The sequence below is a fragment of the Globicephala melas genome, chromosome 15 (assembly GCF_963455315.2).
Source record: "Globicephala melas chromosome 15, mGloMel1.2, whole genome shotgun sequence".
In the NCBI taxonomy this organism is placed as follows: Eukaryota; Metazoa; Chordata; class Mammalia; order Artiodactyla; family Delphinidae; genus Globicephala; species Globicephala melas.
The window spans coordinates 36,453,562-36,475,896 of record NC_083328.1 but is presented as its reverse complement, the minus strand read 5'-3'; the positions used below and the strand labels follow the sequence as shown (position 1 = coordinate 36,475,896).

The following is a 22,335-nucleotide window of genomic DNA, read 5'->3' as shown; positions in this document are numbered from 1 at the left end:
CCGGAGGAAGATCCCACGTGCCGCGGAACGGCTGGGCCCGTGAGCCATGGCCGCTGAGCCTGCGCGTCCGGAGCCTGTGCCCCGCAACGTGAGAGGCCCGCGTACCGCAAAAAAAAAAAAAAAAAAAAAAGTCCAGTAAAACGACAGGCAGCTAGAGACCTCAGCACACTGCCAGTCGACCCCAGCCGCTTCCACGTTGTTCTACAGCCCGCCCTCAAGGCCGGAAACACCTCTGCCATCTTCCGCTTCCTGACGCCGCTCCGCTGCCCTCAGCAAAGATGTCGCCGAGGCCGCAGCGCTGGTGACGTCACATTAGTTGCCGGCGGTGACGCCATCCCCCGGCGCCGACAGTGTGGTGTCGCGCCCAGGTCTCCCTCACGCGGCGGCGGCGGCAGCGGCGACATGGCGGAGGCGGCAGCCGGAGTGGGCCGCTTCAAGTCCAAGTGAGCCGGGGCTCCGCCGGGGAGGGAGGCGGCTTCGCTGCCGGAGTAGCGAAGGCGCCTGGCGTGGGTCCTGCACCCATTTGGGGAGGGGGTGAGGGCTGGATACGGACAGGCCCGCGGAGTCCTCGCGGGAGAGCCGGCACTGACTGCTCTCGGAGGGCGGGCACTGGAGTCCCACCGGGTGCAGCTGGCTTCCGCTACTTAAACTTGGAGCCGGTTTGGGGAGGGGGAGGGGGACAAGAAATCCGAGAGAGGGAGGAAGGGGCGAACTGAGCACAGGTCGAGGCTGGTCCTGGACGGGAGCGGGACTCCCCAGCGCTCAGGTAGCAGGAGAAGAACCACCTCTGGGGCAGGCGGCCTGGGGGGTTTCATCTGCTGTCCCTCTTATCCGGGGAGCAGCAGGAAGAGAGGTCAGGAGATGGGCTGGTCCTCCGTGGCCAGGAAGCTCTCAATCCCGTGCTTTTTCAACCCCCAAACTTATGCTGAACATCTAAGTGCTCAGTGCCCGGGACCAGACACACTCAGCCTCGCCCTGTGCAGCAGTCTGGTGGGATAAACATATTAAGCAAATCGTTTCTATCAGGACCTGTGACACGCATTAGCAAGGGGTAGCCCTGATGCCGAGACCATCTGTTGAATGGTCGAGTGGGTTCAGGGGGGCTCCGTTTCATCTTGGCTGTCAGGCTTCCTCCAGCGGAGTCATCCAGGCACCTTTGAAATTCGGGAAGAGAGACCCGGGCCACATACAGGGAACAGCCCATGTGAACACAAAGAGTCAGGAGACACCCCTCGAGGCAGGGTCTCGTAAACGTGTAAGGAGAGCAGAGGACTTTAAGGCAGGGTGATGACATGAACAGAGTTATGTTCTAGAAGGCCTCTCTGGGAGCAGGGTTTGAGAGAGTGATAGGGACCAAATGAAGAGGCTGGAGCAGCTCCCCGGAGAGGAGAGTGCAGTGGCTTGGACCAGCATGGAAGTAGCCAAGAGGGAGGGGAGAGGACAGCCTGACACTTTTGCTGAAATGAGAATCTGCTCAGAGAGTGAGATGGAGGAAGGAGCCGGGCTTGGGGAAGGGGCAGGCTGGATCTCAGGAATGAAAGTGTTGAGGATGTTGAAGAGGATGTTGCTCTGGGCTGGTACCCAAGCCTTGTCTCTCATGGCCAGCAGGGGGCCCCCAAGGCCTGGCTTCCTCCATACCGGGGAGTCTGGGAAGACTTAGACTGCCCTGGGACCCGTGTGGATCACGGACCAGCCCAGGGTCCCAAATCTTCTGTAACATGGGGGTACCCATCTCACAGTACAGCTGAGAGTTAAAGAAAGGAACAGTAGAAGAGCTCATCACTCTTCCTCTCTCATGCCTCCTGCATCCCTGCTGCTACCCAGGAACTCCTCAAGGGCAGGGCCCTATTGGGTTGATCTCTAGGGGAGCATCTAGCGCAGGGCTGGGCACTGAGGATCAAGGGGTGGGTGGTTCACTCTCTCCCCGTCTCTCCTCCAGCTATGCTGTCGAGCGCAAGATCGAGCCTTTCTACAAGGGCGGGAAGGTGCAGGTACTGGCCTAGGGGAGCAGAGTGGTGGGGCAGGCAGGGGCTGAAAAGTGTTACCTTGACTAAGACTCCTTTGTCACTAGCTGGATCAGACTGGGCAGCACCTCTTCTGTGTCTGTGGCACCAGAGTCAACATCCTGGATGTGGCCTCGGGGACTATGCTGCAGAGCCTGGAGCAGGTGAGGGCGGGGGAGGGTCAGGGTAAGGGGCTGGTGTGGGGGGCAGCCTATTCTCATGGCACCCTGTGCATTCACTCTCGCCCCAGGAGGACCAGGAGGACATCACTGCCTTTGATCTCAGCCCCGATGACAAGGTATATGGGACCGGGACAAGAGGTGGGCTCCGGTACCTCCCAACCAGAGTTGATGAGGATGGCGTCCATGCCTCTGCCCCCAGCTGAACTGCGTGCTCCCCCAGGTGCTGGTGACAGCCAGCCGGGCACTGCTGCTGGCTCAGTGGGCCTGGCAAGAGGGCAGCATCACCCGCCTGTGGAAGGCAATACACACAGCCCCTGTGGCCACCATGGCCTTTGACCCCACCTCCACGCTGTTAGCCACAGGTAGGACCCCGGCGGGTAGAGGGAGCAGCTAGAGCCAGGCAGGGGGCTTTGGGCATACAGCCCCTGCACCTCGAATACATTCCCACAGGCGGCTGTGATGGGGCTGTGCGTGTCTGGGATGTCGTGCAGCACTATGGGACACACCACTTTCGGGGCTCACCGGGTGTCATACAGTGAGTAGGGGTGGCGGAGGGCGGGTGGGTGGGGCGTCACAGTCAGGGTGGCATAGCTCACCAGCCCCACTCCACCTGCCTGCAGTTTGGTGGCCTTCCACCCGGACCCCGCACGCCTGCTCCTATTCTCCTCAGCCGCAGACACCAGCATCCGCGTGTGGTCGCTGCAGGACCGGTCGTGCCTGGCCATGCTGACTGCCCACTACAGCGCTGTCACTTCTCTGACTTTCAGTGCCGATGGTCACACCATGCTCAGGTCAGTAGCCAGCTACCCAGGCCTTGGCAGGAAAGGGACGGCCACAGCTGAGACTTGGGAACTGAGGTGGCTGTTTCCCCCCAGCTCAGGCCGTGACAAGATCTGCATTGTTTGGGACCTGCAGAGCCTCCAGGCCACAAGGACCGTGCCGGTGTTTGAGGTGGGGCGCCAGGGCCATTGAGTGGGGCGGGGTGGGGTGCGGGGCTGCCACCTCTGACCTGCTCGTCCTCAGAGTGTGGAGGCTGCAGTTCTGTTGCCAGAGGAGCCGGCGCCGGAGCTGGGTGTGAAGTCTGCGGGCCTGCACTTCCTGACAGCTGGAGACCAAGGTGGGTGGGGCCAGGCCAGGGCGGGCAGCAGGGGTAATGGAGGCCTGTGGACCCGTGAGTCCCAGCGGCCCTTGTCCCCACACAGGCACACTGCGCGTGTGGGAGGCGGCCTCTGGGCAGTGTGTCCATGCACAACGGCAGCTGCCAGGTCCCGGGCGGGAGCTGACCCACTGCACCCTGGCCCGAGCCGCTGGCCTGCTCCTCAGCGTCACTGCTGACCATAACCTGCTTCTCTATGAGGCCCGCTCCCTGCAGCTGCAGAAACAGGTGAGCAAGCACTGCCCCTGCTCGGCCCACAGCCCAGGATGCCAGCCCTCCACTCACACAGGCCCTGGCCTGTGTCCCTCCTGCCCCTACAGTTTGCCGGCTACAGTGAGGAGGTGTTGGACGTCCGGTTCCTCGGGCCCAAGGACTCCCACGTTGTGGTGGCCTCTAACAGCCCCTGCCTGAAAGTGTTTGAGCTGCAGACGTCCGCCTGCCAGATTCTCCACGGCCACACAGGTGAGGGCGCCAGGCCAGCGCCCCCGAACTTCACCCAGGACTGGATTGCCCCGCCTTGCCATAGCTGTTCTCTAGCCATTTCTTCTCCACCTTTTTCTAGATATTGTCCTGGCCCTAGATGTGTTCCGGAAGGGGTGGCTCTTCGTTAGCTGTGCCAAGGTAAAGCACCACGAGAGGTGCGGGGGACAGGGTCCTGGGTCAGGAAGCCCAGCCCAGCCTCTCCTCACCCATCCCATCCCCAGGATCAGAGCATCTGCGTCTGGAGGATGAACAAGGCAGGCGAGGTGGCCTGTGTGGCTCAGGGCTCTGGACACACACACAGCGTGGGCACCATTTGTTGCTCAAGGTAGTGGTTCAGGGCTGGGATCCGGGGTGTCACGGAGGCAGAGGCGGGTTTTGCCTTGCTCTCTGAGTCTCCAGCCTAGGAATGTGGACTAGAGAACAGGGGCTGGGGCATCCTCAGATGCTACTGTAGGAGGTTCCTAAGAAGTGATCTTAAGGTTGTGTGGATAAAAGAGGAGGGGTGGTAGACCAGGGACAATGACACTAAGCAGCTTCTAGGGGGAGAGGGTGCTCTTTAGGCCTGGGGCTCCCATTGTTGGGACCAAGTCCCCGAGTTTGACAGCACTGAGGGCACACAGTGCAGACTCAAGTGGAAGCAGGTGGTCCCAGAGGTGTTAAGGCGGTGGCACATTAGTTCACATTCCGGGACAGTCTTTCTGGTTTGGACCAAGGTCTGACAGGCCTGAGCTGTGGTGCACTGCAGACAGGGCTGGCCAGGGCTCAGCAGGTGTCTCCCCCTCCCCCAAATCGGGCCTCAGGCTGAAGGAGACCTTCCTGGTGACGGGCAGCCAGGACTGCACTGTGAAGCTGTGGCCCCTCCCTGAAGCCCTGCCATCCAAGAGCACAGGCCCCGATGGTGGACCTGTCCTCCTACAGGCCCAGGCCACGCAGCACTGCCACGACAAGGTGACCGCACGCAGCACACAGGTGGGGTCGTAGCAGGGCCCTTGCTGGGATGGGGATCTGAGCTGCTGTCTGCTCCCACCACCAGGACATCAACAGTGTGGCCATCGCCCCCAACGACAAGCTGCTGGCCACGGGGTCACAGGACCGCACGGCCAAACTCTGGGCCCTGCCACAGTGCCAGTTGCTGGGCGTCTTCTCGGGCCACCGGCGTGGCCTCTGGTGTGTCCAATTCTCGCCCATGGACCAGGTGTTGGCTACGGCCTCGGCCGATGGCACTGTCAAGCTCTGGGCACTGCAGGATTTCAGCTGCCTCAAGGTAAGCCTCCCTCAGCCCAGGCCTGGCCCCCTACCTGGTGACACCTCACACCTCCCCTCTCCCCACCCTGCAGACGTTCGAGGGACATGATGCTTCTGTGCTGAAGGTGGCATTTGTGAGCCGCGGCACACAGCTGCTGTCCAGGTGAGTGGGTGAGGGCGGGGCAGGGTTAGGGGTGAGCTAGGGGCAGGCCCCAGGGCTGAGCCCCCTCCCAATCCTGAACACAGCGGCTCTGATGGGCTTGTGAAGCTTTGGACCATCAAGAACAATGAGTGTGTGAGGACGCTGGACGCCCACGAGGACAAGGTCTGGGGTCTGCACTGCAGCCGGCTGGATGACCATGCCCTCACCGGCGCCAGCGACTCTTGCGTCATTCTCTGGAAGGTGTGTGGCCTGGGGTGGGGTGGGGGGACAGTGGGCAGGACAGCGTGGGTGTGCCAGTCTGACCCCAGTCTGACCTCAGGATGTGACCGAGGCGGAGCAGGCAGAGGAGCAGGCCAAGAGAGAGGAGCAGATGGTCAAGTGAGTTGGGGGTCTCCACCCAACCCCTCACGGCAAGTCCCATGTGTTAGCACCACCCCTGCCCCTTGGAATAGGGCACATTGGCGTCCCTTCTCTCTATAGCTTGGGGAAACCAAGGCTCGGAGCAGCAACACAGCTCACCCCCAGCGGGTGCTCAGGCCCGGGCTGCAGACTCCTCAGCCAGCCCCGATGGCTCTGCCTTCAGCCCTAGCCAGGTCCCCTAGTGGTCCTGTTCCCTCCTTCCCCCACCAGGCAACAAGAACTGGACAACCTGCTCCACGAGAAGCGGTACCTGCGGGCGCTGGGCCTGGCCATCTCTCTAGACTGGCCCCACACTGTGCTGACTGTCATCCAGGGTCAGTGCTGCCTCGGGCCAGACAGGCGGCAGGGGTAGTCTCTCGGGTCCTTCCCCAGGGCTCAGTCTCCTCTCTCCTCCCGTAGCTATCCAAAGGGACCCCGAGGCTTGCGAGAAGCTGGAAGCCACGGTGCTCCAACTGCGGCGAGACCAGAAAGGTCTGGGGCAGGCAGGTCAGGGCTGGATGGTGCCTAGTAAGGCTGGGGTGGCCCAGCAGGCAGGTCTGACGGTCCCCATCACCCACAGAGGCCTTGCTGCGCTTCTGTGTCACGTGGAACACCAACTCACGGCATTGCCACGAAGCCCAGGCCGTGCTGGCCGTGCTCCTGCAGCATGAAGCCCCGGAAGAGCTGCTGGCCTACGACGGTGTGCGGGCCTCACTTGAGGCCCTGCTGCCCTACACTGGTATGTAGACCCAGCCCCAGGTGGGCGCAGGGGGCCGTCCAGCCAGATTCCTCCTACCCTGATCGCCTGCTGTCCTCCCCCAGAGCGGCACTTTCAACGGCTCAGCCGGATGCTGCAGGCAGCCACCTTCCTGGACTTCCTATGGCACAACATGAAGCTGCCCACCCTCCCCGCGGCCCCCGCGGCCCTCTGAAACACACCAAAACATGTACTTTGCTATCTCAGCTGCCTGTGTCTGTCTGGGCTTTGTCTCACCCCAGGTCCTGGACCACTGCCTGGGCCAGCCCGAGGCTGGGCCCACCAGCCAGCCCCGCCCCCACACTTTGGCCCAAGATCCCCCAGTCCCTGCCCCTCAGCACAGACACTGGGTGGGGGTCAGTCAGGAGAACTTTACTCAGAAGACAAGGGAGAGTGTAGTCTCCTTGCCCCACCAGCCAGGGAGTCCCACCCTCAACTGCGCATCCCACAGCCCTGAGGCTGATGTGGCTGGCAGCCACCATCCTTGGGGTCTGGAGCCTCTGGCCTGCCGCTCCAGCTATGGGGTGCACAGCGCAGCCCTCCACAACATGCCACACACTCTCAAGGGGGTCCGTGACACCCTGGGTCCTGCTCCAGTGCCTCACAGGTGATGGTGCAGCAGCAGCTCTGAATGGCACTCCGAGATGGTCGGGCAGGCACGGTAGGCGGCAGGGTCGTGGCCTGGGGGGACTTGGGGGAGCTTTGGGCCTCGCCCTCCCTGTCCTCACCACCATCTACCCTGAGGTGGAGCCATGGTCCACTGAGGAGTGTGCCCAGCCCGTCAGGCTGCAGTATTGCAGCTGGGAGAAGACCAGTACGGCCTTGGAACCTGTGGGGGAGGGCGGGGTTTGGTTAGCACTGGGCCCTGCCTCTGTTAGACTGGGCCCACCAGAGCCCCACCCCACGTACCTGCACAGCCACCAACCACAGTCTGATGTTTCCAGCACACGCACGCGTGCCCCTGTGGTCACAGACAGCTCATCGGCTTGGCTGCTCTCGTAGGAATGGGAAGCACAGAACTGGTACCCTGGGAACGGATCCTTGGTGGTCACCACAGAGGCCAGGGCCCCACCTCTTAGTCCCTGCATCATCTCCTGCTGAATCACCACCTCCGGGCTCCCCTCTGGATCTCTGCTGACACCAGGGACCGCTTTAAAACCCAGTGTGGGGCTTCCCTGGTATCGCAGTGGTTAAGAATCTGCCTGCCAATGCAGGGGACATTGGTCCAGGAAGATCCCACATGCCGTGGAACTAAACCCACGTGCCACAGCTCCTGAGCCTGCACTCTAGAGCCCATGAGCCACAACTACTGAGGCCCGCGCACCTAGAGCCCGTACTCCACGACAAGAGAAGCCACTGCAATGAGAAACCTCTGCACCGCAAGGAAGAGTAGCCCCTGCTCGCTGCAACTAGAGAAAACCTGTGCACAGCAACGAAGACCCAATGCAGCCAAAAATAATAAATAAGTAAATTAAATTAAAAAAAAAACCCAGTGGGGCTCCGCCTCACTGTGGGGACCAAGCACACACTACAGGGCCACTGGTACCCCCTGGTCGTCCCAAGGCCTCATTCCTCTGGCTTGCGTGCTGCTTGTGACTCAGCTTTGCCGAACACAGCCCCGTGGTGGTGGGTGTGGGGAGGAGGGTTAGTCTCACCACTGCTCCCTAGGGACCATTCCCCATCTCGTCCCTGGCCCAGGGCCACCTCTTCCAAGTAGGGAGCAGGAAACCATGCCATCTGCTGGTCCTCATTCGCCACCAGCCACCAGCCTGTGCCCAAGATAAGGGCAGGGGGTGTTTTGGTTCCTGAGGCCCACTGGCATCCCAGGGGGCAGAAGGATGTGTCCCCAGATTCCCACCCAGGCCCACCTGAGGGGTGTTGCAGCAGCACATCTAGGGCCTCCTGGGCCCGAGCATGGAAGGGCTGGCCCCATGTGTCCTGGGTGCTGAAGGGCTGCAGACAGTGCAGGCTCTGAGCCTCCTGGCTGCGGATGGCAGGGCTGCCCGTGGGGCCTGGCAGGGGCTCTTGTGGGGCAGGCAGGATCACCAGGCTGGTGAGGGTGCAGGTGAGAGGTGGGATGTCCACCTGTCCATTCAGCCTCTAAGCCTCCCCTCATTGGCCCTTCCTCCACCCCGCCTCCCCCATATTCCAGATGTTTCTGCTGGCAGAGAGTTGGGGGTGGGTCAGGCACCTGCCAGCTGGCAGCACAGGCTCCAAGTCCATGGGTTGTGGTGCAAAGAAGCCAGTGAGTACCGGGCTGTGGGTCACACGCTCCCCTGTCGCCAGCAGCGCCCTTGAGTAGGTCTCCAGCAGCTGCAGGCGTGCCAGGCCTCTGCCAGTGCGGCCCCAGTGCACCAACAACGATGCATCTGTGGCCAGGATAGGGACTGACCGTGAGAGACACACCCCAGGGCTCCCCACATCAGACTGCTGCCTCCCCCGCCCCTCCTGGGATCCTTGCTGGCCTGACCTGTAAGCTTGGGGAGAATGCGGTCAGATCTCTGCAGCAGACCCGCCTCCACTGGAAAAGTCTCCTTGAGGGTTTTCTGAAGGCGAGAAGGGGCATGTCAGTCTCCGAGGGCCCACTGTTCCCCTGGGAGGGCGGGGGTCCCTTTCCAGGATCTTAGGGGCTGGAAGCCCGAGTGGGCACAAGGGCAGGCAATGCGGGGTGGTCACGGGTGGGTCATGCAGTTGGGGGAAGTCAGGGTGGCTCCAAACTCACTCACATGGAGTCTCCTGAACTCCTCCCAGCTTCTTCGTGCAAAGGTGTCGCTGTCATCCGACCAGCACACGGAAAAGGCGAACGTCTGTTAGATGAAATAGGTTGGGGGCTTCTTGGAGGCGCTAGGCCAGGAACTCCCTCCCTCCCCCTTGGGGCTGGCAGGGGTCCCATCAGTCCCGACCTGGAGCCTGTCTGTCTGTACCAGAGCTGCCCCGCTCACAGACACCGGGTGCCGGGGGCCTGCCATCGCTGTGGCTTCCCCAGATCTCCGTCACAGGTTTCTGGAGTCTGTCGGGTGTGGTCAAGCGTCCCACTGCCTCCCTGCCTACTTGGGGAGGAGGGGAGGCCTCGGGTACCCAGAAGACGGTTTGGAATTCCCCGGCGATGCCCCAGACCTGCCACGTCCTTGCTGCACTTCCCTGCCTGTGACTGGGTCCTTCACAGCTTCCTCACCGCACCCCTAGCCTGTAGAGGGGCAGGAGCACAGGGCTCCGTGGATGGGAGGAGAAGCAAAGAAAGAGTAGAAGGGCTGGGGCTGGGACTGCGGCCTGAGGCCCTCCTGCTGGAGTCTGGCGGTGGGTGGAGGAGGAGGAGAAGGAAGAGCCATCAAAGTGCCGCCAGGCCTGGCCACACCTCCCGGCTCTCCCACACCCTGTGTAGTGCTGAGATCGGTCAGAGCCACCTGCCGGGTGTGCCCTTTGGCTCTTTGAACTCCCTGGGGAGCTAACAGCAGTCGTCATCAGGAACCAGTGACCCAGTGTTAAAGGCTTTAAGTGCTTTGTTTGGCTTAATCCTCACATTGGAGGAAAGGTCTCTATAATGTCCCCAAATCACAGAGGAGGAAATTTGTGTTAAATGGATATTAACTGTCAGGGTTTCTTTCTTTATGTGTTGGGGAGAGGTGGACGTCACAGTTTTACCCCATAGGTTCCCCTGTGGTGGAGAGACTTGGGGCAGGATGAAGAGGGTCACCAGCGCTTGGGGGATGGGGGAAGTGGCGACTAGGACTGTTTTGAGAGCCATCTCTGAATTCATGATTTATCATAGTTTGCTGTAAACACAGCCTCTGAGATCAAGAGTGACCATCCCCCCACTAACTGGGGTGGTGAAGGGAAGGCCCTAGAATCCCCAGACAGGTGGTGTGCCCAGGTGCCCCACATCTCTGGACTGCTTCCTTATAGGGGAGATTTTTGGAGCCCCATCCAACCCTGGCACACAGTGGTTCTTCCCCCTGTTGGAGCCACCGGCTCTGTGTTGAGACTCCCTCTACCCCAAGCCCTCGAGGGAGGGGTCAGCCTCTATGGCATCCCTCCAGGAAACCACTCTGGCCTTGACAAAAGGCCTTTGTGTATCTGTCCAACCAGTGGCTCTCTCTGAAACCTTCAAACCTTCCCTAGTCTTGGCCCAGGCAATGAACACCTGTGGACATAGGCCTAATTTTTGCAAAGTGCCTTCAGCCCAGCTGTCACCTTGCCAATCTCAGTGGGGGCCACTGGCCTGGTAGGGTACAGGGTGGGACAGATCCTGCTCCCTTGGAAGACAGAGGAGAGAAGTGGGAGAAGGGCCAGCTTACTCACAGCCAGGGACCTAGAAAGATGCTGAGGCCTCTCCCTATGCCAGCTGAGAGCCCCTGCTCTACACCCCCAACAACCTAGATCCTTTCCACTCTTTCTTTCTTGACACCCCCTACCTTCATCTCTCACCTGGACAACTACCAACAGCCCCATCCTCCCCCAAAGCCTGTGCTCCTCACACGCTCCCATGAAATCCACTCTTCAGAGGAATCTTTGCAAAACAGAAATGGGATCAGGCCAGGGTACCCTGCCCAAAACTTCCCAGCACCTTCCCAGGGTCCTCAGAATAAATTCCCAGCTGCCACGGCAGTTGATGATGTCCTTGGTGGGTCCCTGACCACCTCTGGATCTCTCCTCCCACCACCCTTCCCGGGTCCTGTCCCACTGGCCTTTCTGCCCATGCAAGTAGCCAAGATCCTCCTCCCTCCTGCGTTGGCCTTGACTGCCCTCCTCAGTTGATTCCTCATCCTTCAGGCCACTGCCTAAGTGTCACCTCCTCAAGGAGGCCTCCCAGATTTACCATGCCCTGTTCATGGCCCCCATCACAGTTTGTACCTGAACATTTATTAGTGTGACTCTTTTTTGTTTGTTTGGTTTTGTTTTTTCCGTCTTGACCACTGGACTATGAGCTGAGGAGGTCACGGACGGACAAATCTTGCTCCTTGCACAGACCAGTGCCTAGAACAGTGCTTGGAACAGATTAGGCACTACACAAATATTTGCAGAATGAATTAATGTACATATGGAAGCAGAGGTATCCCTGAGGCCACTCCCGACGTGGGTTTAACCTCTTCAAGTAGGCTGTAGGATTCGGGGCGGGGTGCGGGGGAGAGAGGCTGCTCGGTACTCTCGGGAGCCCAGAGACGCACCTCCTCCTTTGCAGGCACGGCCCTGCCCCGCGTTGCCAGGCGCCCGTTGCCATGGCGCCGGTCGCCAAAGTGGAACCCGTGGACCCCCAGCACCAACAGCACGCCCTCTGTGCGCTCACGGCCCAGCTGGGCGCTCCCCCAACTGAGGGCACAGAGCCGCGGGCACGCGGGACGGTCAGAGCGGAGCAATGGGGGCATCGAAGACCGTAACACGGACGTGGCCGAGGCCGCAGCCCGAGGCCGCGGCACGGCCAGGGCGCGTCTTCCACAGCACGCTGCTCTTCTACTGGAGGAGGCTGGAGCGCAGACACGGACGACGCAGGTCGGGCACAGGCCGTGGAACGAGGCCCAGGGGCGCGGCCAGGACTCGGGCCTCCGGTTCCGCGCACACCCCGACCCGGGTCTCCGACGCGTCCTTAGTCCGGACCCCTGTCTCTGCCGCTTCCCGGGCGCAGACCAATGCCCCCAGCCCCGCCTCCATGCCGGATACCGCCCCGGGCCCCGCCCCCACCCCCGGCCCCGGCTCCTGTGGCCGCGCCCTGGCGGCGGCGCGCGCGCTGGCCTGGAGGCCGACTTGGAAGCCCATCTGGAGGCCGACCTGGCCCGGCAGGCATTGCGCGGGCAACATGGCGGCGCCCGGCGAGCGGGGGAGTTTCGGCGGTGGGAACCTATTCTCCTTCCTACCCGGCGGCGCGCGCTCCGAGGTGATGGACGACCTGGTGACGGACGCGCGCGGCCGGGGCGCGGGGCGGAGAGATTCCGCCTCTTCGGCCCGGACGCCATCCCAGGCGCCGGCCTCCGATTCTCAGGTCGCCGAGGACGCCTCCCGGAGGCTGCCCTGCCGGGCCTGCGTGGACTTCAAGTCGTGGATGCGGACACAGCAGAAGGTGCAGATGCGGGGGGGCGCCACCTCCCCTCAGAGGCCCGCGAGCCCTGCTGACTCCTAGCCCCGGCCCCCACACCTTGTTCTCAAGCACCGCGGGCCGACTTCCCAAGGCCCAGGCCGAGCGTTCCCACAGGCCCTAAGCCTGAGAGACTTTGCCTCCCGGGTTTGGCTGTTCCTAAACCTTGACCCCAAGGTAGCCCAGGCCTTTCGGCTCTTAGCCACATGTGGGCTGGATCGGCCTCAGGACTTGTGTCTCCAGTCAGCGGGCCTGCGGCTGGTGGGGGAAAAAGGGGAGCTTTGTAGGTTTCTGGTTGGGGAAAACCGAACTGACCCTTATCGGCCTCCTTCCGCAGCGGGACAGCAAGTTTAGGGAAGATTGTCCTCCGGATCGCGAGGAACTGGGCCGCCACAGCTGGTCTGTCCTCCATACCCTGGCGGCCTACTATCCCGACCTGCCCACCCCAGAACAGCAGCAAGATATGGCTCAGTTCATACATTTATTTTCCAAGTTTTACCCGTGTGAGGAGTGTGCTGAAGACATAAGGAAAAGGTAAGTTGTGTCTGCACAGTCTGCAGGCAGCAGAGCATCCCACCTGGAGCCTGGGCCTGGGGCCCCTGGCTGATGTCATAAAGGGGAGCCTAGAGAAATAAGATGCAGAGGTGGCAGAGGGTTGCTGAGAGCAGGGACCACCAACAGAGAAGGGATTGGATCATCTGAGCCATCTTCTTTCTCCTCAAAGGCCAAGCTGTTTGGGGCTGCTGCTGGGTACTGCTTCTTTCTGCAGCCACAAGGCTCCCAGGGAGGGCTTCCCTCATGAGATCCCTTGCTTAGCACTGATGGAGGCTCTGGCAGGTTTCGGAGGACTCCACTTTGCCTAACTTCTGGAGCAGAACTGCCAATTTCAAGACCTTGGGAACTCATTGCTGTTGCTTCCAGGAGCCACCTTTTCTTCACTGGGGAGCCCAAGAACTGTTGTTTGGCACCCATGGCATTTCTGGGCTGGATGTGGGGGGCAGGGCAGCCCTTGCTGTTTGAAGCCTGGGCATTTAGAACAAGGTCTCTTGCTGAGCTGATGTAGCAGGGCCACAGGTGCTAAGAAACAGATCTGTTTTTCAGTTTTGCCTTTATGCCAACCCCACCCCTTCCACACACTGCCTGGGGCCAGGGACGCTGGGGTGAGGATTCCTGATTGTTACCAGGTTGTAAAGTTGAGGCCTCTGCCTCAATGTCTTGCCCAGGGCTTTTGCCAGGGTTTGCAAAGCTCCCGAGGTGAGGGTTTGAGCAGGCCTAGGAGTCCACCAGGCCTTGCTGCTGCAGGGTCTGCCCCCTTCTGGGAATTCAGAGCATGAGGGCACTTCCGGGTGTAGCTCACAGCAGTGCCCCAGCTCTCCTCCCTGAATTGAGCAGGCAAGGATCTGGTGGGGCGGGGACAGTGGGAGCACTGCCTGCCATCCTTCTCCTTGTGCTCCCCCACACGCAGGATATGCAGGAACCAGCCAGACACTCGCACTCGGGCCTGCTTCACCCAGTGGCTATGCCGCCTGCACAACGAGGTGAACCGCAAGCTAGGCAAGCCGGACTTCAACTGCTCGCTGGTGGACGAGCGTTGGCGCGACGGCTGGAAGGACGGCTCCTGTGACTAGAGGGCAGCCAGAGCCTGTAGGCGGCCTGGCCAGAGAGGGTGGGGCTTATTAAAGTGCGTGTCAGAGCCAAAGCCTGCCTTGTCTCAGTTGGGTGGTCCCCAGACGCTACCCGTGGAGCCCTTTCCCTCTCAGGTTCTGAGTGTAAGTGGGGGTACCCGTTGCAGGCACCCCGATGGCCTCCTCCTCAACCCGCGCCCCGTGGTGCTGCAGGTGAAGGAGGCAGGAGCAGCCTAGGCTGTCCCTTCCCTAGGATTTGGCCTCCCGCCCACTTGACACCCTGCTGCCTACTTCCCCGCACAGGAAGGTGACAGGCCTGGCTGGGCTCCCCTGTCTCGCCCCTCCGGACCAGGCAACTGTCTCCCCATCTTGTAGCTAGGGACAGCTAGGGGTACAACAGGGACGGTAGCTGCAGAGGCTGTGTGCCATTTGCACTTCAGGAAAGAGGCCTGGGGGCTGAGCTCTGCTGTGCGCCTTCTGTCTGGCTCATGGTCTCACAGAGCCGTCCCAGGCCTGTCAGAGGAGGCTCCGTGGAGCTTGAGACCAAAAATAAAATGCTGGAGAAGTGACTGAAGACCTGGCCTCAGTGTGTTTTGTGCTGGGATTTGCAACGATGGACAGGGCCTGCCCTCGTCCCTCTGTGGTCTCCTGCTTCCTCCTATCTGGGTTCTGGCTCCTTAGGAAGAGGGAGCAGTTCCAAGGCAAGGGTGGGCCAGGATGTTCCAGGAACACCAAGGAGGCTGAGTTGCTGGAGCCAAGGGAGGATCAGAGAGGTGAGGGGAGGTCACATGGCAGGAGGTCCTCAAGGCCCCAGCAAGGATGTGGTTTTAACACCCAGCTCCCATGGAACATAGTGGAGGATTTGAAGCAGAGGAACGGCAAAATGTGACTTTTGAAAGGTCCCTCTGGCTGTTGAGCTGGAATGAGGCAGGTGTGGGCGAGAGGAGGGGAGGCAGATAACCCTGTGGCAGCCGAGAGGGAAGCTCGCCCCAGGATGAGTGGGAGGCCTCACTGGCTACACTCTGAAGGTGGAGCCCAAGGTGGCTGTGGGGTTCTGGCCGCTGGAAGGAGGGAGTTGCCCAGTGTATCAGTGAGATGCAGAAGGCTGTGAGTGGAGCAGGTTTGGGGGTGACCTGGACCCAGGTTTTGGGCCTTCACACACCCTCTCAGCCACACCTGCTCCCAGGCACTGGCTCCCAGCTGGAATGGCCCAGCAACAGTGCGCCGTACCCCTGTGGTTGTACAGCTCTCACCTCTCCCCATAGTGTCTCAGCTCCTCCCTGGGCAGGGGCCAACCTTTGGCACAGCCTCCTTGGCATCTTTACCCCACTGGCCCCACGGGGGTGCTGGCTTCCTCAGGGGCTGCCCAAGGGGCCAGGTTACATAAAGAAATAGGAGGCAGGGAGCAACCAGCAGAGAAGTCACTGCTCTTTCCTCCTACAGATGGACGTCCCCAGCACAGGGCTTGTCTCTGGCCTTTCCCGAGTCACCTGTGCGCTGGGAGCCAGCAAAGCTGTGGTCAGCTCAGGAGCACGCCGTCCATGTTTGCTCTCCCTCCTTCCCTGCCTCACTTAACTTTTTCCCTAACTCTGGCTTCCCCGAAGTTTCACCTCCCAATAAAACTCTTTAACTTTGCCACAGATTCTGTTTTCCAGGGTATCCAGGCTAAGATGAGTGGGACTGTAGTTCAAGGGAAAATTCTGGCTCAAGTTGTTAGCATGGAGACCAAGACAGTGAGCATAGAGCAGGGAGAAGAGCCCCAGGACCATGCCCTGGGACCCCTAAGGCTCAAAGGTCACAGATGGAACAAGAGATAACAAGAAAGAGATAACAAGAAAGGGCCCATGAAGTAGGTGGAACACGAGGAGAGGGTGACATCACAAGTATTCCTAGGAGGATGGGGACAGGATGGCAGTGGCTGCATTGCCCCTGGGACTAAAGGGAGCAGTGATAGCTGGAGGGGAAGTGGGCTCAGGAATGGAGCAGGTTTAGGCACTGATGTAAATGATCAAGTAAAAGGGGGAAATGAATGATGCATGAGACAGAGAGGAAACTGTCACTGACAGGGGAGAGGTGATAGGATTGGATGCAGTGTCATGGAGTCAACTAGTGGGTGGCACTTCTGACCACACCTGCCCTGGCTCAGTAGGGATCTGGATTTGAATCCCAGCTCTTCACTTTCTAAGTGTGATGAAGGAACTCAACCAGTCTGCCTTTTGTTTGTTCGTTTAAATTTATTTATTTATTTTTTATTTATCTACGGCTGCGTTGGGTCCTCGCTGTGCACAGGCTTTCTTTTAGTTGTGGTGAGCGGGGGCTATTCTTCATTGCAGTGCGTGGGCTTCTCATTGCAGTGGCTTCTCTTGTGGAGCACGGGCTCCAGGCACACGGGCTTCAGTAGTTGTGGCTCGCAGGCTTAGTTGCTCCGTGGCATGTGGGATCTTCCCAGACCAGGGCTCGAACCCGTGACCCCTGCATTGGCAGGCGGATTCTTAACCATTGCGCCACCGGGGAGCCCTTTTTTTTTTTTTTTTTTTAATTTGGCCAACTGTGCAGCTTGCAAGATCCTAGTTACCCGACCATGGATCAAACCCGGGCCCTCCGCAGTGAAAGCGTGAGTCCTAACCACTGGACCACCAGGGAATTCCCACTTGCCTATTTACCATCTGAAGAATGGCAGTAAAACAGTCCCTGCCTCCACAGGTCGTGGTGAAACACCTGGCACTGTAAATGCTCAACAAATGCAGACTTTCCTCAATGTCCTAGACAGAAACAGGAGTCATCTGGGCCCCTGCCAGGCTGGCCTGGAAGGAACATGCAGGAAGGGACCTTGTCTAACCTGGAGCTGGGCCATCTGTGGCGAAGACCCAGCGGGGGTGCTGGGAAGCTAGGTACCCACTCTTCCAACTCCCCATCTCTGATGCTTCTCCCCACTCCTCGGCCCAAAACTAAATATGTCAGCAGAAAGTCAGTTGGGGAGACCCAGGAGTGTGCAGGGCTCAGTGAGCACCCTCGGAATGACAACATCCAACCACAGGAAAAGAGCAGAGATGCCCCAACTCCCACCCATGTGTGCCTCTGGGCTCTGCCTGCCTGGACAAGTGCCCCTGAGGGCAGAGGCCATCCTCCCTCCCTGTTAGGGAGGATAGAATGTAAAGGAGAAGCTAGGGTGCAGTGGGAAGTCATGGGAAAGGCCCCAGTAACCTCCCTCTGGTCTATGGGGACCAGAGGCAGGAAGCTGGGTTCCCTTTCCCTGAGGGCTGGGGGAGACGCTGGAGCCCTTGGACCTGTTACCTCCTTAGGCACTCAGGAAAGGGCCCTGTACAGAGGAGTGGGGTCATGTCGGTCTGTCCACCCACGTGGCTACGGCAAAGGCTGAGCCCAGTGTCCACCTGCCCTGCTGACTCCTGACTACTTGTGAGTGGCCGTGGGGGACTCAGCCCCTTGACCCCGCCTCCTGATGGGGACCTGGCGGATGGTCTCCATCTCGGACCCTGGTCTTGCGGTGAGAGTGGGTGGGGTGGGGTGGAAGGTGGGCAAGGTGGAGGGAGGTGAGTGCTCCAGCCCTGCGCGCGTGGACCAGAGGGAGGGGTGTAGGCTCGGTCCCGCCCCGCGCGCCCCCGCCGCGGCCGGCGCGCACTCCCGGAAGGCGGCGACGGCAGCGGCAGCACTGGCAGCATCGGCAGCAGCCCCGGGCGGCCTCGGGTGGGGTCGGCCCGACGGACAGAAGGACAGAGGGCGCCGGGGACACGCGGCCCGCCCGGGCTGGCCATGGAGGGAGCCTCGTTCGGCGCGGGACGCGCAGGGGCCACCCTGGACCCTGTGAGCTTCGCGCGGCGGCCCCAGACCCTGCTGCGGATCGCGTCCTGGGTGAGTGGCCCCGGCCCAAGCCCCGCCCCGATACCCCGTCCCACTTCGCCTCGCCTCCCTCATCCCTATCACCTGCCTCTAGCCCCCTTCCTCATCCTTGCCGGCCCCTCCCCCGCCGGCCGCAGGTTGGGGTGACGTCACCGGGCAGGGCGCGCCCACCTGCGGGCGGGGGAGGGGCCGGCGGCGACAGCCGGGTACCTTGAGAGGTCACTGCCCGCCGCACCCACCTCTCAATTCTTCCTTAGGTCTAACTCAATCCCCTTCCTCAGCCCTCGCTCGGTTTTTCATGTGCTTACACCCTGGAAGCGGGCACAGGGGTGGGGGCGGGATTCGCGGAGGGGCTTGAGCGCTCAGCCTCAGCACGAGTAAGGGCTACCGGAGCCAAGAGAATCAGGCAGAGCCTACCCCCTACTTCTGCACGCACATCCTCCTGGCTCCTTCGAAGGGAGCTGGCCATTCCCAGGCCCCCCAGTTGCAGTTGTGAGTTGGGGGGTGTGCTCTGGGAATCCTCTGAGTGGGGCAGCTGGAAGGGGCTCTACACTGAGAAGGCTTCCTGGAGGTGGTGTGGGAGGGGCAGATTTAGAGGCAGCCTAGCCTACTGGGGCAACCTTAGGCCCAGTGGCCTGCTCCTCCTTCCCATCCCTCCAGGCAGGAGAGATGGAAGGTGGAATGCTGAGTTCTGGGTTTTGTCCACCTGGTGGTGGCTGGTGGTGGCACATACTCACCTGTGTTCCAGGAGGGCGGTGCCCAGAGTGGGGCAGGGGCCCTTGGGTGGAGTGACTGGCCAGACCAGGAAGTAGGGACCCTACGTTCTAGTCCCAGCTTTGACCTGATTTGTGGACCAACCTGTGGGTACGTGTCCATATCTTGCACCTTGGTTTCACTCTTGACTAAGTCTCTAGGAGCTGGGGCTGGAAAGGAGAGAAATGAAGTTGAAATTAGAGGTCTTTTTTTTAGAAATATAGGGCTGCCCAGAGCTCAAAGAGCAGCTTCTGGTTTAAAAGGACTGTGGTCCACACTCCTTTGCCTTCCAGCCCTCGTGGGCACAGGGCACTGAGGTTTGACTGAACCCCAGAGGTCAACAGTGTCGCCTTTTAAGCCCAAGCATGTATGGATGGTGTTAATTAGCCACAGTCATGTGGGGCCATCATCCCTGGAGTGCCCACAAAGTGCAGGATGGTGGGTGGGTATTATTCCTGTCCCCAGCACCCCATGAGTTGTGCCTGCTACATTTGGCATGCTAAGAAATGAGGCTGTACAGCTCCCAGATGCTGAGGGTAGGTTCCACTCAGGTCCTGGCTGACAGCTCTGTGCAGCTGACCTTCTGCTGCCTGCCCCCCCCCATACTCCCACCCTTCTTGCCTGACTCCACATCTACTTCCCCTAGCCCTGCTGACTCAGGCCTGGGGATCACTGGTCCAGGTGAAAGCTCATGTTCCCACACTCTGGAGTGGGCCATGGGGGACACTACGGGCTCCACAAGATACAGAGGACCCAGCTTGAATGTCAGCCCTGGCTTTTATCAACCATGCAACCCTCCACAAGGCACTTCACTTGTTGGAGCCCCGATTTCCCCATCTACAAAGAGGATAAGAGCAGTGGCACTCTTGTGGTTGTTTGGGAGGATTCCATGAGCAAACACATGTAGCCATTTTACGCACAGTGCCTGGGCACAGTTGATGCTCACTAAATGGTATGTTTTGTCCATACTTACTAAACTTGAGGTAGATATTAAGGGAGGGGGTCCCCGACGACCCCCACCCAGAGATAGATCCTGTGCTGCAGGGGAACGCAGGGACACTCCCGAGGGCATGGGCACTCACGGTGGGCTAGGAGACCTCGGGCCTCGACCAGGAAGGGGCCATCGCAGGGCCTTGAGCGCTCCCACCGCCCACAGGTGTTCTCCATCGCCGTCTTCGGGCCCATAGTCAACGAGGGCTACGTGAACGCCGACAGCGGCCCGGAGCTGCGCTGCGTCTTCAACGGCAACGCGGGTGCCTGCCGCTTCGGCGTCGCGCTCGGCCTTGGGGCCTTCTTCGCCTGCGCCGCGTTCCTGCTGCTCGACGTGCGCTTCCAGCAGATCAGCAGCGTCCGCGACCGTCGCCGCGCGGTGCTGCTGGACCTGGGCTTCTCAGGTAGGCGGGGCCGTGAGGGGCAGGGCCTGGGGGAGCGCGCGGGGCTTCTCGGGTGGGCGGAGTCGGAAGGGCGGGCTTCGGGGCGGGGCCAGAGGGAGCGCGTAGATTCTCAGCCGATTGGGGCGGGGACAGGTCCGGGCGGGGCGGGAGTGGGCGGGACGGGTCGGGTTCTCGGTCTGCGGATTCTCCTTCCCGGCAGAGCTGGGCCGGGCGTCTCGGTGCAGCATCCCTTGACCCGCCCGCCCACCTGCCCGCAGGGCTCTGGTCCTTCCTGTGGTTCGTGGGCTTTTGTTTCCTCACCAACCAGTGGCAGCGCACGGCGCCCGGGCCGGGCACGACGCAGGCGGCAGACGCGGCGCGGGCCGCCATTGCCTTCAGCTTCTTCTCCATCCTCAGCTGGGTGAGTGCGGCCGGCGGCCTGCGGCCGGCAGGGACTGGGGCCAGGTAAGGGTCGGGGCAGGGTCGGCCCTGGCTGACCCCGGACTCCCCCTCAGGCGGCGCTTACCGTGAAGGCCCTGCAGCGGTTCCGTCTGGGCACCGACATGTCGCTCTTTGCCACCGAACAGCTGGGTGCTGGGGCGGGCCAGACCTACCCAGGCTACCCAGTGGGCAGCGGTGTGGAGGGCACCGAGACCTACCAGAGCCCGCCCTTCACCGAGACTCTGGACACCAGCCCCAGAGGGTACCAGGTTCCTGCCTACTAGTGGCCAGCAGGCCCAGACCAAGGCACAAAGGCTGCCCCACCAATGCAGGATCCAAGGCTTCCTGGGACCTCCCTCAGGTCCTCCTGGCCCAGCAGCAACGTGTGGATGCTGTGGTCCATCTGGGGCCAAGAGAGGGTAGCCTCCAGGGTGCCTGGGCCGTTCCCCCCAAGTTCCTCCAGTCCCTTTAGTCCCCAGCCCAGGGCCAGAGGTCCTGAGGAGAGAACAGCACAGCCCTGGGCACGTGTCCTTCAGCCTCCAGTGGACCAGCCTAGGCAGCGGGCCATTCCCCTCATGAGCCAGCCAGGCAGGGCTCACCTGTACACTCTGGTGTCAGGGGTCCAGCTGCCCTCCATAGCCAGATGCAGGGGCTGCCCTGGACTGGGGGTGACTGGGGGAAGGGACACCACCCTCACCCCGTGGCCACTGTTCCCCATCCCCTGTCCCTGTGGGTAGTGGTGGTCCTTGCTCTGTCCTGGTGGTTCACCCTGTAGGGCCATGTGCTCTGTCTGGAGCCTCCCTCCATTTCCTCTTACAGGCTCACTAGAGTAGCCCAGCCCTGTCGATGTTGTGATTGTGGTCAAGTCTTCAGGTTTCACCTCGTAGTTCCCCACAAGCAGCCCCTCTTTTCTGTGGCCCCAGCTCCGGCCCTTACCTGCCTTGGCCCAGGCCCTTGCTGGGGTGCGGGCAGCTCTGGCCAGGAAAGCACAACATGGCTGTAGGCCTGGGCATCAGCCCTCTCCCAGCCCTTCAGTAAGACCTTGCCCAAGGGAGGCTCCAGACATCTGGGTGCCCAGCAGGACACACCCCTCACGAGGAGAGAGGCCTAGAGGCTTCACCTTCCCACCATGCCCTGGAGACAGCCATTCCCCGCAAACCCCTTTACCTCGGCTCCCTGGACTAGTCCCTCAGCTCCCCACACTGCACCCCATTTTAAGGCCCAGCCCAAGGTTGGGGGTCCCTTTGCATAGCTGAGTACTCATGCATTGCTCAAAGCTGGCTTTTCACATTAAGTCAATACCAAATGTGGTTGCCACATTACATTTTTACAGACAGTCGCCTCCCTCTGGAGTTGCAGTTGAGTGACAACCCTGTACATTGTAGCATAGACCAATTATTTGTGGATATTTAAGTGAACATGTTTACAATTTTTGTATATATGAGTCTCTCCCTCCCTCTTCTGAAAGAACAATCTGTGATTGTGTATTTTCAGTGTCCCATGTTCCAACTGCAGCTTCTTTACAATAAAGACTGTAAATGAGTTTACTGTGGCCCAGACACTCTTGGAATCCTTTCTACTCCTGCCCCTCCAGTGCCAGAGGTTGGGACCTGAGGGGCACCAGGGCCAAGAATCCAGAAAGGGGCACAGGGAGGTGGAGACCAGGCTGATGCCCATGTTCTGGAGAGTGCTGGGGAAAGCAGTTGTGATTTCTCCAGATGTCTGCTTCTTACCGCCTTCTGCTCCTGGGAGACCACCATGTGTACCATGCAGCATCCAGAGCCACATTCCCTGGCCAACTCCCCTTTGGAGATTTCCCCAGCTTGGTCT

General features: G+C 60.7%; 4 protein-coding genes and 1 long non-coding RNA gene across 7 annotated transcripts; 3 read left to right on the top strand and 2 right to left on the bottom strand.

Annotated features, from left to right (window-relative positions):
• The first annotated feature begins 312 nt into the window (after positions 1–312).
• TBL3 (transducin beta like 3) lies at positions 313–7,836 on the top strand. 2 transcript variants are annotated; one of them, XR_009558984.1, is made up of 23 exons: positions 313–443; positions 1,940–1,991; positions 2,072–2,167; positions 2,254–2,301; positions 2,406–2,547; positions 2,636–2,720; positions 2,806–2,976; positions 3,061–3,136; positions 3,209–3,302; positions 3,388–3,569; positions 3,662–3,803; positions 3,904–3,962; positions 4,046–4,149; positions 4,625–4,772; positions 4,858–5,088; positions 5,162–5,232; positions 5,316–5,472; positions 5,552–5,610; positions 5,863–5,966; positions 6,052–6,123; positions 6,212–6,370; positions 6,454–7,049; positions 7,333–7,836. XR_009558984.1 is itself a non-coding variant. In XM_030848572.2 (22 exons), the coding sequence occupies exons 1-22, from the start codon at positions 403–405 to the stop codon at positions 6,561–6,563; spliced, it is 2,403 nt and encodes an 800-aa protein (XP_030704432.2). In that variant the 5' UTR covers positions 313–402; the 3' UTR covers positions 6,564–7,836. The 2 variants fall into 2 exon arrangements, 1 of the variants encoding a protein (XP_030704432.2); XM_030848572.2 differs by having other exon boundaries at positions 6,454–7,836.
• Positions 6,803–9,411, bottom strand: NOXO1 (NADPH oxidase organizer 1). Of its 2 annotated transcripts, none has more exons than XM_060284475.1 (8): positions 9,292–9,411; positions 9,115–9,195; positions 8,849–8,934; positions 8,580–8,762; positions 8,257–8,438; positions 8,044–8,157; positions 7,298–7,415; positions 6,803–7,217 (listed from the first exon to the last, which is right to left on the bottom strand). In XM_060284475.1, exons 1-8 carry the CDS (start codon positions 9,355–9,357, stop codon positions 6,950–6,952), a joined length of 1,098 nt encoding a protein of 365 aa, XP_060140458.1. In that variant the 5' UTR covers positions 9,358–9,411; the 3' UTR covers positions 6,803–6,949. The 2 variants fall into 2 exon arrangements, with proteins under 2 accessions (XP_060140458.1, XP_030704436.2); XM_030848576.2 differs by having other exon boundaries at positions 8,580–8,757; positions 8,859–8,934.
• A 2,165-nt stretch (positions 9,412–11,576) lies between these two features.
• GFER (growth factor, augmenter of liver regeneration) lies at positions 11,577–16,589 on the top strand. Its single transcript, XM_030848573.3, has 3 exons — positions 11,577–12,440; positions 12,793–12,989; positions 13,921–16,589. The coding sequence occupies exons 1-3, from the start codon at positions 11,742–11,744 to the stop codon at positions 14,081–14,083; spliced, it is 1,059 nt and encodes a 352-aa protein (XP_030704433.2). The 5' UTR covers positions 11,577–11,741; the 3' UTR covers positions 14,084–16,589.
• LOC132593454 (uncharacterized) lies at positions 16,313–20,131 on the bottom strand. The gene is made up of 3 exons (XR_009558985.1): positions 19,774–20,131; positions 18,797–18,861; positions 16,313–16,552 (listed from the first exon to the last, which is right to left on the bottom strand). It is a non-coding gene; the product is annotated as an uncharacterized lncRNA (long non-coding RNA).
• Positions 17,667–22,057, top strand: SYNGR3 (synaptogyrin 3). The gene is made up of 4 exons (XM_030848575.3): positions 17,667–17,950; positions 19,848–20,085; positions 20,343–20,485; positions 20,580–22,057. Exons 1-4 carry the CDS (start codon positions 17,852–17,854, stop codon positions 20,787–20,789), a joined length of 690 nt encoding a protein of 229 aa, XP_030704435.1. The 5' UTR covers positions 17,667–17,851; the 3' UTR covers positions 20,790–22,057.
• Positions 22,058–22,335: the final 278 nt, after the last annotated feature.

Excerpts from the sequence above, each read along its gene's own strand:
- TBL3 (XM_030848572.2), top strand. The coding sequence starts at position 403 with ATGGCGGAGGCGGCAGCCGGAGTGGGCCGCTTCAAGTCCAA. Across the intron at positions 1,992-2,071 it reads ACAAGGGCGGGAAGGTGCAG|CTGGATCAGACTGGGCAGCA; the intron begins GTACTGGCCTAG and ends CTTTGTCACTAG. Across the intron at positions 3,303-3,387 it reads CCTGACAGCTGGAGACCAAG|GCACACTGCGCGTGTGGGAG; the intron begins GTGGGTGGGGCC and ends GTCCCCACACAG.
- NOXO1 (XM_060284475.1), bottom strand. The coding sequence starts at position 9,357 with ATGGCAGGCCCCCGGCACCCGGTGTCTGTGAGCGGGGCAGCTCTGGTA. Across the intron at positions 8,935-9,114 it reads AGGAGTTCAGGAGACTCCAT|AAAACCCTCAAGGAGACTTT; the intron begins GTGAGTGAGTTT and ends TCTCGCCTTCAG. Across the intron at positions 7,416-8,043 it reads ATGGTCCCTAGGGAGCAGTG|GGTACCAGTTCTGTGCTTCC; the intron begins GTGAGACTAACC and ends ATCCGTTCCCAG.
- GFER (XM_030848573.3), top strand. The coding sequence starts at position 11,742 with ATGGGGGCATCGAAGACCGTAACACGGACGTGGCCGAGGCCGCAGCCC. Across the intron at positions 12,441-12,792 it reads GGATGCGGACACAGCAGAAG|CGGGACAGCAAGTTTAGGGA; the intron begins GTGCAGATGCGG and ends CTCCTTCCGCAG. Across the intron at positions 12,990-13,920 it reads GCTGAAGACATAAGGAAAAG|GATATGCAGGAACCAGCCAG; the intron begins GTAAGTTGTGTC and ends CCCCACACGCAG.
- SYNGR3 (XM_030848575.3), top strand. The coding sequence starts at position 17,852 with ATGGAGGGAGCCTCGTTCGGCGCGGGACGCGCAGGGGCCACCCTGGAC. Across the intron at positions 17,951-19,847 it reads TGCTGCGGATCGCGTCCTGG|GTGTTCTCCATCGCCGTCTT; the intron begins GTGAGTGGCCCC and ends CACCGCCCACAG. Across the intron at positions 20,086-20,342 it reads GCTGGACCTGGGCTTCTCAG|GGCTCTGGTCCTTCCTGTGG; the intron begins GTAGGCGGGGCC and ends ACCTGCCCGCAG.